The sequence below is a fragment of the Limulus polyphemus genome, unplaced genomic scaffold, assembly GCF_000517525.1.
Source record: "Limulus polyphemus unplaced genomic scaffold, Limulus_polyphemus-2.1.2 Scaffold1007, whole genome shotgun sequence".
NCBI classification, from domain to species: Eukaryota; Metazoa; Arthropoda; class Merostomata; order Xiphosura; family Limulidae; genus Limulus; species Limulus polyphemus.
Genome location: NW_013666617.1, coordinates 161,645 through 174,822, shown reverse-complemented (window position 1 = coordinate 174,822; position 13,178 = coordinate 161,645). Strand labels below are relative to the sequence as shown.

Below are 13,178 nucleotides of genomic sequence, written 5' to 3'. Positions count from 1 at the left end.
TTTTGGTACAAAATTTTTAGAATATATATATAGTTTTTTTAAATTTTACTCTTCCATCGGTCATATATTTCCACGAAACACATTGCATTTTACAGTGATTAAATCCACACTACATTTGTGAATTTACATTCAATTAGACCATTAATTCTCTATAGTAACAGTAAACAAATATCTAGTTTTAACATGTTCTTTAATCAGTTATACAAAAGGGGGACATATATGTTTGTACTTATATTCACATTATTTGAAGAACTAGTGATTTATGAGATAAGCCCACGGGGATTAGACTCACCTTGCAGTGATTGCAGCCCATACTAATCTGATTAGGCTTGTGATTACACTGATTTCTCTCTCACAATAAATGGGTTAGGTTTGGTAAATAGGAGCTCTGTATCTCTTTGAACTCCAGCTGAGTTTGTCACAAAGAAATATCCAGTTATTCAGTACATGAAAATTCCCAAACAGCAATCTTTATTACAGACACACAAGAGCTTGCTATGAGAGTGTGGAAGTGGAGAGAGTATGTAAGAACCTTTAACAGTTCTGCTACACCAATTTAATATGAATCTCCCTGTCAGCAGAGTTGTAGTGGAGTGGGCACAGCGTACATGTATTTTTTTTTGTTAGCCAGAACATCATACTGCCATTATTTCGAACAAATCCCACCTTACACAGTTATGCAGTAGATTTCTTGTTCGATCAATTATTTATTTAGCACTACACCACTGCCTGTAAGCTGAAATTAAACCTTAAGAAAAACAAAATTCTAAATACAAATGACATAATATTTATCTTTAACAAAAACTAAGGCAGAATCAGTAATGAATACAATTCTGACTTACAGGAAGTAGCCTGGCCTTACTTACTAAGATATAATAATAGTAAAGCTGGGCCACTCACAGAGTACACATCACTCATGACTCTAGTCCACTTTCTTTTGATCACACTGGTAGAGAAGCCTTGGTTCATTACACAACAAAAAATACAGCTGTATATTTTGAAACATTACAAGTGAAGTCACAGCTATTTTTCCTACAAGAGAACATGTTAAAGACCAATAAGACTGGTAGTAGATTGTACACAATTAAAGACAAGTTAGGTTTTTTATTTGAGCAACTTTCTACATCCAAACTGGATTCAAAGAAAGTAGAAATTTCAAAAAACATATGCCAACTATGGGGTAGAAAACATATGGTGCCCTTCTGTACCACATGTATCCCCCCCCCCCCTATTTCCTTGCGGATTTGGCCATCCCTAATTCTTAAATAAAACAAAAAATCAAATTTTACAAGTTATTGATCAAGAAATCGAAATATCTCATTCTTGTCTTGGTAAAACACTTGCCCAACAATATTAGCTTGTATATATTAGTAAAAACAACTTTACAAAACAATTAACAGAACTAAACATAAATCAAAAACTTATAACACAGATCATCTATCCCCTTTAGTATCATATAGCTAATATGATATACCATGCTACTACAAAATATAGCCCTTTAACAAAGATGAACATAAGGAATACAAACATGTGCTGTAACATGTAAATTACAGGTACTACAAGAATATGTTTTTTAACCATGAAATACAAAAACATTTTTAACAAGGCTGAACATATGAAATATAAAAAAAGAGGCCCTTTAACATAGATATGCATCAAACACAAGTAACAATGACAGATTTCAACCATACAAATAGCCCTTTAACAAAGATACCAAAAACCCTTTCAAAAACTGCATAAAACAACTCTTCTAAATATTCATATACATAAAGAGTATACTTTATGAAAAATATGTATTTATATCTACACATACACTGAAAATAAAACTCTTAACTTTGATTACACTAAAAACATACATATGTGTATATATATATATATATATAGGAAATAATTCTTTGGAATATATAGAAACTATTTACAAGGATAAATGAAATGAACATGTAAATAAACTCATTTCAAAACATGTATATATATAAATATATACATACATACACATTATAGTGAAATTGGAGCTATTTACTTACAGGATGCTAACAATTCCTCAAATACAGCCATGGATCAGCAATGCAGCATTGTGATCTGATGGATGATTTCTCTGGCTCTTCTAAGAGCCTTATGAATTTGCACCAGATCTTAATAGAGACAACACACCTATTTTTTAAACTGTTTTAGTGGCTCACATCACTTAAGCGGGTGGTCTTCCTTGTGATTTATACAATGCCCAAGCTTCTGTCCGACTGCCTACCTTCTCCTGGCAGTAGTGTTTTAAAACTGCAATTTGCTTAAGTGTGAATTGTTCTTTAACTTCTGGTTGGGAGCTTCACCTTCTCTGTACACTTGGTATTGTCACTGTCACCATCCCTTTCACTGGCGTGGCAACCATGGTGATTGTGGTTACAGTGGCTTTTGAAGTGGTATTGTGGGTTGTCAGTTGATCATGGGGAGATCCTGCCTGGTTGAGGGATATGATGATCACACTAGAGGTGGGGTGTCTTCTGCTTTTCTTCATAAAACACCTTTCTGACTGGGAACTTAAAGCTCATACCCCAGCACTTTGACTTCACCTTTGTTAATTTACCTTTGGACCTAGTAGTCATCTTCAGAGATACTGGATATGGCTTGAGAGTTCATGGCTGGTATGCTAGGCATTGTGGGTCCAGCTGAACCCTTAATCAACAATTTGACCTGTTGAACTGTAGTGTCATGTGGTGATTTTTGGGCTTCTTGAGTCCTCAAGGCTAACTTGTGGATGACCTCAGCTTCAGCCTATATGTGTATTGCATTGTTGAATGAGCAATGCACCTTCTTCTATAGGCTCTGCTGTTGTGAAGGTACAGGCTACTCCTAAACATCACTAAAATCTCCAAAGAAAAAATTCTCACCATAGTTGGCTTCCATGGCTTAAGCAGCTTGTAGGGTCTTGATAATGCAACAGAGAGAATGACTGCTCACAACTGGTTTGTTTAAGTCAAAGATACCCAGAAAAGTTAAAAATTTCATCTTAAATTCTTAAAGTTCGGATTGAAAATGCAGGGTTAAATGAGGACTCTGATTGATCAGAAAAGCTTAATCAAAAGTGTGGGTTAAAGCTGTAATGGTTTGGTTACAGAAATACTCTGCCTTAAAACTTTTCTTGGCAGCAGAGTGAGGCAAAACAAAAAATAAAGTGTTAGTCAAGCTTTGTGTTTACAGCTTTATATGTAGTCACGTGTATCCTGCCAGTAGAACATGAACGTTACTAACCATAAAGCTCGGTTTCCACAGACATCCTCAGGTTCCCACTTCACAGAAATCCTAGCTGCACTGTCCCAGATCTTTGTGGATATGATTATGGGCCACAGCTTTCCTGGAACTTCACTACATTTCTCCAACTACCACCTGAGTTAGGTAGGAAAGAAATGGATGGGATGTGGGGGCAAAACTACAAAAGTATTTATCGATAGTAGTAATTGAAATAGATGAAATGTCACATGTTTTCTAACCTAATTTCTTTCAAGTATGGAGATTAATAAACACCAACATCTCGCTTCTTGACTTTCTTCAGCTAAAAGTTTAAACAGAGAAGAGCAACCTCAAAGTTCTACTTCTAAGGTGTTACTTCTTGCCTCTGGCACTACTTTCTGCAGTTACATGCATTATAACTCTGCCTTGTGCTAAAATAATGTTAAGCAAATATTCTGAAAACCGTGTACTTTGTAAAATATTTCAATTTGCATGATTGAACTTATTTAAATGTAAGCAAATAAAACATTGGGTGTACCAAGTTTATATTTTACTTTCTACAGATAGTTTCACCTACTTGCATTTAAACTTAAATAACAAATGTTTCTGGTCAATGCTTAAAAAACAGCAAATCAAACTATGTTTTTCAGCAAATGTGGTGTGAGTCTAGCCTTTTCTGTTATATCTTTCCCTAAAATTCACCACCTACTGAACATTTCAGTGTCAAAACTGAAATATTATCACAGGCCTGGTGTACCTTCAAATAATGCTTTACAGGCTAGTAATCACAGTTAACTTCATAGCTTGAAGTCTTATCCATTGTCATTCAAATGTTGTCTGTTAGTTTTGTTCTCAGTAGTTGATTCAGTTTGTGTTATACCCACACACATGCACACACACACTTATATATATTCACACACAAAAATATATTGCCATTTACATGTGTCTCAAACTACTGCACATCATCACATATAATAGTAGCTTTTTTACAGATTGCCTCAGGCTTGTGCACCATTACCATAGTAACTAACTCAGGCTACTTTTGTAAACAAAGAACTGGTTGTTATGTTCCACAATGTGCCATTCTAGATGAGTGGTGAAATTCAACAATCTTTTATAGGCATCACAAAAACAAAATTACCAGCAGAATTTAGATAAAATTTATCTCAAATTCTTGTCACCAAGATTAATATTCATTCTGTCACTACAATGATTATCAATAAACAGTCAAACCAACCTCAGCTAAATACAATAGTCCACAGTAAATGTGCTTTTATTGTAAGCGTACTATCAAGCATCCCGCAGTCTGTTCTGGAGAGCTGCAGATACTCATCTAATAGTGAACTACTTTTGCAAAATGTCAAAAGACTATTTTGCTGTCAACAATTGCTAGGAAAGCAAGGGTTGAAATTCCCTTTAAGCTGAGTATTTGAACTCCTAGTGAATGTCTACAGTTGTACAAACTGTTAACAATTTAGGCTTAACATCTTTAGCACCAGCCATTCTGAGTTCTTATAATTGAGTGATATTCCCAAAATACCATCCATACATTTTGTTGAACAAAACCATATGATAGCTCAAAAAGCTATAGCTACAACACCCTTTTAGTCACTGGTTTTTTTGACCAAATGACTATCCTAGTTTTGATAATCAAGTAAAAATTATCCAACGTAATGCATACATTATATGGTGAACTTACTTGGTACCTTGGAAAATTCCATTTCATTTCAGTAGATGGTTGTACAATCATTGACTGTCCTAACTGTTGACCTGGCAGTTAATTTCAGTCAAATCAATGAAAATGTTGTCTTGACACATCACTAGAGCTTTGTGGCACCTCTTCAGTTATTTTCTTATCTGACTTATTTAACACAGCCATATAAGGTCTCTTAGCATCCTCCTCCCTATCAGCTGAGTAGAGTTGCTGTGAAACAATAGTTTCATTTTCCTCTGACTCATCAGTCCCAGTCTCCAATTCCAGGTTAAACCAGAGCATGAGAGATTCATCTATAACATAAGGCTACAGCCTGTCAGTGTGCTCTGTGCATTTGCACATGCCATGTGAATACTTGATCTCGTATATTAATGGACAAACGTATCAGAGTATTAGGTGTAGAGCTGCCTAATCAGTGCCAAGCTGCTTCCATGCAACTGCCACTTACCAAAGCCATAACCAGTCTCCGCATTGAAAGGTTCTTTTCTTGACTGTTTTATCATGGCATCTCTTCTGCCATAAGGTTGTCTTTTGTAGTTCTTGGTGCATAAACTTTTAAGGAGATCTCAGCCACTCTGTGTATGCTTGTGTCATCTCTGCACTAAGTGGTGATCCATAATTCACATCTATAAGGAGCATCATTTCCTGTCAAAACATGAGCATATTTGGTGAATATCTAGTCAATCTCTGTTCTTTTGCAAGATAAACAATCATGATGTATGGAATGTGTTCACCCCAGTTAGTTTGACTGAGATTAATAAACTTTGCAAGCAGACCCTTACTAGTCTATTATTTACTCTGCCAAATCATCTAACTGGGGTAATAATGTGAAGTGTATGTCTTCACCACATCTAACACCATGCACAACTGTGTGCTGAACATAATTACTCAAACATGGCCAGTAGAACTGCCATCAAACATTAGCACTAGTGAGTATGACACCATAGTGGCCTCCAGTCCTTACATTACGAAAATCTGGAAAGTTTGTCACCTTAGGGCCCTAGGAATGACTACTGCAACACAGGCTGAGAACCACATCTAGGTGGCTGATAAAAATAATACAACATGCTGTTACATGTTATCCTGCTGCACAATAAGTTCTTGGGTCCCCTTACTGCTCCTCCTGGAGTTTTAGAAGGGTGAGTTTCGGTATCCATTCACTAGTAGAATCACCTAGAGCATGGTTGGGTGTTGTGACATTTGAAATGGCTTTTACTTCAACATGTTGTCCTAGGTCAAGACTTTCTGTGAAAGAACATAATCTATTTGTGTTCTACTCCTAGATGATGTTGTATGACCATGACATGATCCTGCAAAATTGTGATTAAACATGCTATTATCCCCATCCAGATTTTGAAGGATCATGAGAAACTTTAGCATCTTATGATCCACTGTAAGGGTGAACCTCCAGTCATACAAATAAAGCAAGTAGTGTTTTATGAAGACTGTAATGCAAGCAGTTCTTTCTTCATTATGCAGCATCAGCTATCAGGAGCCATGAATATACAGCTCATGAACACAATGACTTGTTTAGCTCTGTTGTGTGACTGCAACAATACTAGCATCTGTATTCAACAGGAACTCACAGTCTTGTTGTGAATATGGCATTACAAAAGTTTCCACTAAAGTATTCTTTAGAGACTGGAATGAGTGATTTTATTCTTTGGTTAACCTAAAATGCACATCAGCATTAGAGCAGACATAGGAACTTTGAACTTCTTGTCTTATCAAGTCAAGGTGATGTTTCTCCTCACTATGTGACCAAGAAATTCTACTTGTGTGTGTGCATATGTGCACACTTTCTGGGCTGTAATTGTACTCCTGATGTTCTTATCCATTACAGAATTATGGACAGGTTTGGAGCAGCAGACTTGAATGTTTGGCCAAATGTCAAGACATCATTTGCATGGACCAAGCATATCTCTAGTTGCAGCCCTTTAGTGTAAGTGCCATCAGCTTCTTGAAAGTGATGGGAGCATTATAAAGGCTGGATGACATGACTCAGAATTCAGTCTTGATTGCTGAAAGCAGTTTTGATCCTGTTTTCTTCATCCAGCTCAACTTGATAAAATCCAGAGTTTAGGTCTAAAGTGATGAACAATTTGAGTGCCTTCAAACACATCCAGACATTTGTCTGTCCATGTCAATACAAACACATCAATGCATCTCATGGTGTTCACCCATGTATCTTCATAGATGCCTACTAAGCACCATTCAGCCCTGAAAGAGCTGAGCTGATGACCTCACCCTTCAATGTGAATTGTCTGTTGTGTGTTCCATGACTCTACTCATGCTCTGTTAGTTTTCTGGAGCCTAAGTAACAACAGCTACATCATCAAAATGGAGAAATCCATCTCTCTTGCTGCCCAAAGACATGTGCAATTCCTACTGAAGTGCATTTACAGCCCACAACCAAAGGAGATGTTTTGTCCTCCCTTCCAAAGTGATGTCTAGATGAAAGTATCATCTGTGCCACAAACACCATGGGAAGACCTGGATAGTATCCATTCTTCTTTCTGAGCTTGTGGCTACAGGATAATGACTGTCAAAGACCATTGCAACAATGAAATAAGTCTAATATCACAGGAGAAGACTTCCCCTAGACCTCTCCACCCTCTGTGTGAGCTGCACTTCTTCAACACATGTCTCTCTCTCTCTCTCTCTAGGATGTAAATCCTCCAACCTGTGGAAAATACCATCTTCTCTGGATCAGATACTCAACATACTCACTACAATGCTGTATAGTTTGGCTACAAACTCACTCAAAAAGAGTTAAATTCACAAAAACCAATCTTTAATACAAAATCACAATGAAAGCACAAAACAAAATACAGACAAGTGTTAGCTGTGAGAGTGTGGAGAGAGTATGTAAGAACCTTTAATAGTTCTCCATCACCAATTCACCCCCACCCCTTATAAGCTAAAAAAAGAAAGTTAAAAGTTAAATCTTAAGAAAAACTGAACTCTAAATCAAAATGACACAAAATTAATCTTTAACAAAAATAAAGCAAAATATATACAAACATTAAAGTATTAGATAAGTCTCAGCAATACATAAGGAGAATAAAGGGACCCTGTGGACTAGCTTATTTGTCAGAACAGGTATACAGTAAACTATACCATCTTATTCAGATTAGGTGTCATAAGTACAATGAGTTGTTATTAGTCATCTTTAAACTTTGACACTAGTACATATGTTTTACATGAAATAATTGCATGATTTTTTTTAATTATTCCTCATACCACTATAAAGATATTCGATCTCTCATCTTAAATGAAGGTTTTTAATTCTATGTGCCATTTAATGGTTCAATAATTTATAGTAAATCCATATAATTTTAGGAACTTTTTTGCAATTATTCTTAACAAGTGGCTAGTAAAGCGTCAGCTTTATGTAATGTCCTCTAAGACTAAAAATATTTAGAGTAACACACTGTGGAAATACTATGTAAAAGTAAAGATAAAACTTAATATCTTGTGGCATTTTCTCTATCGTCATAATGTTAAAAACAAATTCAAGTATGCTTTTCATCGGTTAATGTTATAGTGCAAGGAAATGATATTTGAAATACTACAGTAAGAATCTCACAGCCTTCATGAAAATATATATTTATTGCTCAAAAAATGTTGTGGCATATAGTGGAAATATCTTTTTTATATTTTTATGTGGCCTTCAACAAAAGAATGAAAAATTAAGACTTAAGTAGGGTCTATTACAGGGTTTTCGTAACTTAGAAATGGGCAGATGTGAAAAAACATACAAATGTTCTTGCATTTTGGTACCAAAAATTGTAGTAACTAAAAGAGGAACATAAGACTAAAAATCAGCCCCCCTGTTTAGGTTTTAGAATATGAAGTATTTGGTTTGCCATTCACTTGAGACTTCAGAAATAGTATGCTGATCACACATATACATATATTTGTAAGCAAACCTCTTTAGAATGTGTGTGTGTGTCTGTATATATATATAATTGTTAAAGAGTACTTTTGTACCATCTGTTTTACTTGTAAATGGGTTGTGGTTTATACTGACTATTGTTGGTGATTATTTCCAGTTAGCAGCAGGAGTCATTACAAGAAAGTCTGAAGTTTGCCAAGTGTGTCAGCAGAAAGTATTTATTCTAGAGAGACTGTTAGTGGATGGCAAGGTATATCACAGGACATGTTTCAAATGTGCCAAATGCGGAGTTCTGTTGAAGCCTGGAGCATATGTAGAGGGAGACAGTGTAGGGACATATGAATGTGTTGTGTGTCCAAAAGAGGAGATTTCCAGACAAACTTATTCTGAAAGCAAGGCATACAGAAAACAGGTCTCATTGTCACCAGCTGAGAAACTAATTCCAATGAAATCAGAACCAGAAAAACTCAAAATATCAACCACTTCAGCCACAGCCCGCAGACAGTTTTTCACGAGTAGTCTTAAAGATGTGGAAGAGAAAGACAATCAAGAATCCTCCACAGGCACAAGGGGCATAGCAAAAGATTCATATATGTCAAAGTTCCTGTTTGGAGAAGGCAATGAATTATCTCCCTACCATAAAGAAAATACTGTTCATTCCATTCTATCCACAACAGTAAACAACTGTGTTACCATGAAAACTCCAAAAGATAATGAGCCAAAACTATCACCAGCAGCTTGCAGGATATCTACTAGTGCTGTTGCACCAGACAGGACTACTGGTGGAGATGTTAAAATCCAAAAAAAGGATGTTTCATTTGTTTGCAGGGAAAATCAAGCTGGAAATGTAGAAACATTTAATGCAGCCACTTCTCTCAATGAAAGTTCTTCAAAGCAAATGAAAATATATAACATAGATCCAATAAAACCACCCAGTGCTTCAAAATTAGCAGAATTTAAAAATGGTAAGGGTTTAAGAAGCCAAGAAACAAATAATGTAACATCAGCAGGAACTAATGGAAATGAAGCAACCTCAAAGACAAAAAGTCTTCAGAATGAAAATTATGTTAAAAAGATAAAAAAATATACATGCAAGAAAGGTGTAGGAGGTGAATGCTTACAAGAATCATTAGAAATAGCTTCTATACCTGAAGTACAGACAAAAAGAAACAAAGATATTTCAGGAGCTGCAAGTTATGAGACTCCCATTCCAAAAAAGTGGTCTCCTTCATCACGTAAGACTGAGTTGCCAGACATTAGCACTCCAACTTATGAGTTATCTAAGAAAAGTAGCTCTTCATCCACATGTTCTTCGAGTCCTTCAACATTTGCTTCCCAACTGAGACTTAAGCTAAAACCTGTTCAGAAAAATGAAAGTTATTGTATTAACAGAAGTGAAATTGTTGGAACATTAGATGTGAAAGATTCTGACAAATTCAATGTAGTTAAAAGGCCTGTTTCTTCTCAGTTTGACAGTCATGGTCTGTATGTATCTGTTACAAGTAATATTGATAGTCAGAATACTACTTGGAAACAATATCCTAAAGAGTTAACAGTATCAGAGTTACATGTACCTTTTACTGAGTTAAGAAAATCAGAGGAAAAAACCACAAGTAGGGTAGCAGAAGCAATAAAGCAGATTTCCAGCAGAGGAGGTACAGACACATCTTATAACATAGGTGCAGAAAAACACAAAACCTTTAAGAAGACGGATACAGCAACATCACCTTCTAGTAAAGAAGATATAGCAAAAACACAGACTTCAAGTCAAGAGCATATAGGCACGTCACCTCTTAGTAAAGTAGGTACAAGAAAAACACAAACTTCAAGTAGCGAGTATATAGGAAAAATACCTCTTAGTAAAGTAGATACAGGAAAAACACAGACTTCTGGTAATGAGTACATAGGAACATCACCTCTTAGCAAAGTAGGTACAGGAAAAATACAAACTTCAAATAGTGGGTATATAGGAACATCAACTCTTAGTAAAGTAGGTACAGGAACATCACATCTTAGTAAAGTAAGTACAGGAAAAACACAAACTTCTAGTAGAGAGTATACAGGAGCATCACCTCTTAGTAAAGTGGATACAGGAAAAGCACAAACTTCTAGTAGAGAGTATACAGGAACATCACCTCTTAGTAAAGTGGATACAGGAAAAGCACAAACTTCTAGTAGAGAGTATACGGGAACATCACCTCTTAGTAAAGTGGATACAGGAAAAGCACAAACTTCTAGTAGAGAGTATACAGGAACATCACCTCTTAGTAAAGTAGGTACAGGAAAAACACAAACTTCTAGTAGAGAGTATATAGGAAAAATGCCTCTTAGTAAAGTAGATACAGCAAGGAAACAAATATCCAATGGGATTGTTACACAAATAGCACCTTCTAATAAGCACTGGATGGCAGAAAAGCAATCTTTGAGAGGTTTGGATGAAACAAAACAGCTAATTTCTTGTAAATTAAAAACTACAAAAGGGAAAAATTCGGATGGTTTCTTGGAAGATGTAGTAAAGGAAAACATAGCTAATGTGTCTGAATGTTATAGTAAAGTACAGTGGTGCAGTAGATCTATTGACAATGTTACTGAAGACTCATCAACAGAGTTTGAGGTATGTCCTAATATTTCTGGAATTAGTAGTTCTCATTTGAAATCTTCAGAAAGAAGGATGAAAAAACCATCAAAGCTTTTATCTGTCTTTACAAATCCAGAAAACTATCATCAACATTTGAATCAATTTGGAGATGATAATGATGGAACCTGTAATGTTGAAAGCCCTGATTGTGAAGATTATCCAGGATATTTGAATACATTTGAATATTTTAAAGAAAAAAATAGTAATTCTTTAAAGAATATTCCAGCTACAAAAAAGAAGGTTTATCCCACTGACTATGACCCTAGCTTCATTCCTTTCAAAAATGAAAGAGAAGAAGTTGAAGGCTCTGTAGTTATCTGGAAAGATGAAAAAAACCAGCACAGTTCAACAGAAAGAGAGAAAAAACTCTCTGGTACTGGCTCACCAAAGGTCATAACAGTTGTTCAAAGGAAAGAGAATCCATCAAACCCATTAACATTGACAACATCTGTAGAAACCAAAGGATATGATACAATACACTTTACTTCTTTCAGTCAAACATTAAAACATTCACCAGTAATATCTGGAACAGGAGAGTTAGAACAGTCAACTTCAAGCTCAAAAGTAAGTGTTAATAAATATGCAACTCAAAGTCCAGTAATAAATCATATCCAACAAAGTACTCCTTTTCCAAAATCAAAGCATATCAATAGTAAAATAGAATTTTCCTCATCTTCCTTGAAGAAACAGTCTGATTCAAGTTCCTCTTCCAGTCCCCAGACTTCCGTCAGGTCAGAAGGAGCTAATCAACCTAAGATAAAGGAAAGTTCTGTTCCAAACAAGTCTCAGGAAGGTGAAAACACCAGAGAGACTAAGACATCAACAGAGAGCAACACTTTTGGGTATTGGAAAAAGAAGAAACATCCTGCTCCACCTGTTCCTATTCCACAAAGAAGAGAGGTACTGTTATGTTTTGTTCTTCAATGTTTGTAAAGTATATTTTAATCCTGTATTTTTTTCTTATAAGCAACTGTTCATTAATTATGTTTTCATTATCCTTAAGTATATAAACACTTGTGTGTCATTACCTACATATTTGCAACTACTGTATATTTTTATATAAACATATATATTTCTTGTGTTATTTCATATAGAATTTTGTTCATATAAACGTAAACAAAGCATCCCAAATATAGATTTGTTATCAAAATTGCTAAATAGTGGTAAAAGTTTAAGATTTAGGAAATCTAAATTATTTTCATCCTTTGTTCACGATAAACTATTTTAATGAAATTAATTGCATTATTCTTTCAGACTGGGTTTAGGCAGCATATTCCACGTGTGAGTTGTGTTTTTAAGGAGACTTCAGTCTTTGCCTGGTCTTGATACTCTATTTTCTAACATTGACAATGTAGAATCTGGCAGCATTTTCTTAATTTTTATGAACTTCAGGATTTGCCTGGTCTTGAGACTTTATTTTGTTACATTGACAAGTTGGGTATAGGCATTTTATTCCACATGTGGGTTGTGTTTTTAAGGACTTCAGGATTTGCCTGGTCTTGATACTCTATTTTCTAACATTGACAAGATGAGTTCAGGCAACCTATTCCACATGTAGATTGTGTTTTTAAGGAAACTCCAGGCTTTGTTTGGTCTTGAGATTATAATTTATTACTAGATAAGAGATTTAGGCAACATATTTCACACATGAATTGTGTTTTTACGGAAACTCCAGGCTTTGTTTGGTCTTGAGATTATAATTTATT

General features: G+C 35.4%; 1 protein-coding gene across 13 annotated transcripts in view; it reads left to right on the top strand.

The window, feature by feature from the left end:
* LOC106461667 (serine-rich adhesin for platelets-like) overlaps positions 1-13,178 on the top strand; it is a 75,640-nt gene that overhangs the window by 32,731 nt on the left and 29,731 nt on the right. For all 13 annotated transcript variants that reach the window (XM_013921512.2, XM_022388686.1, XM_022388676.1 and 10 more), the window contains one exon: positions 8,992-12,372. In XM_013921512.2, coding sequence (XP_013776966.1) covers positions 8,992-12,372 — 3,381 coding nt within the window. The remainder of the gene's footprint in view (positions 1-8,991; positions 12,373-13,178) is intronic.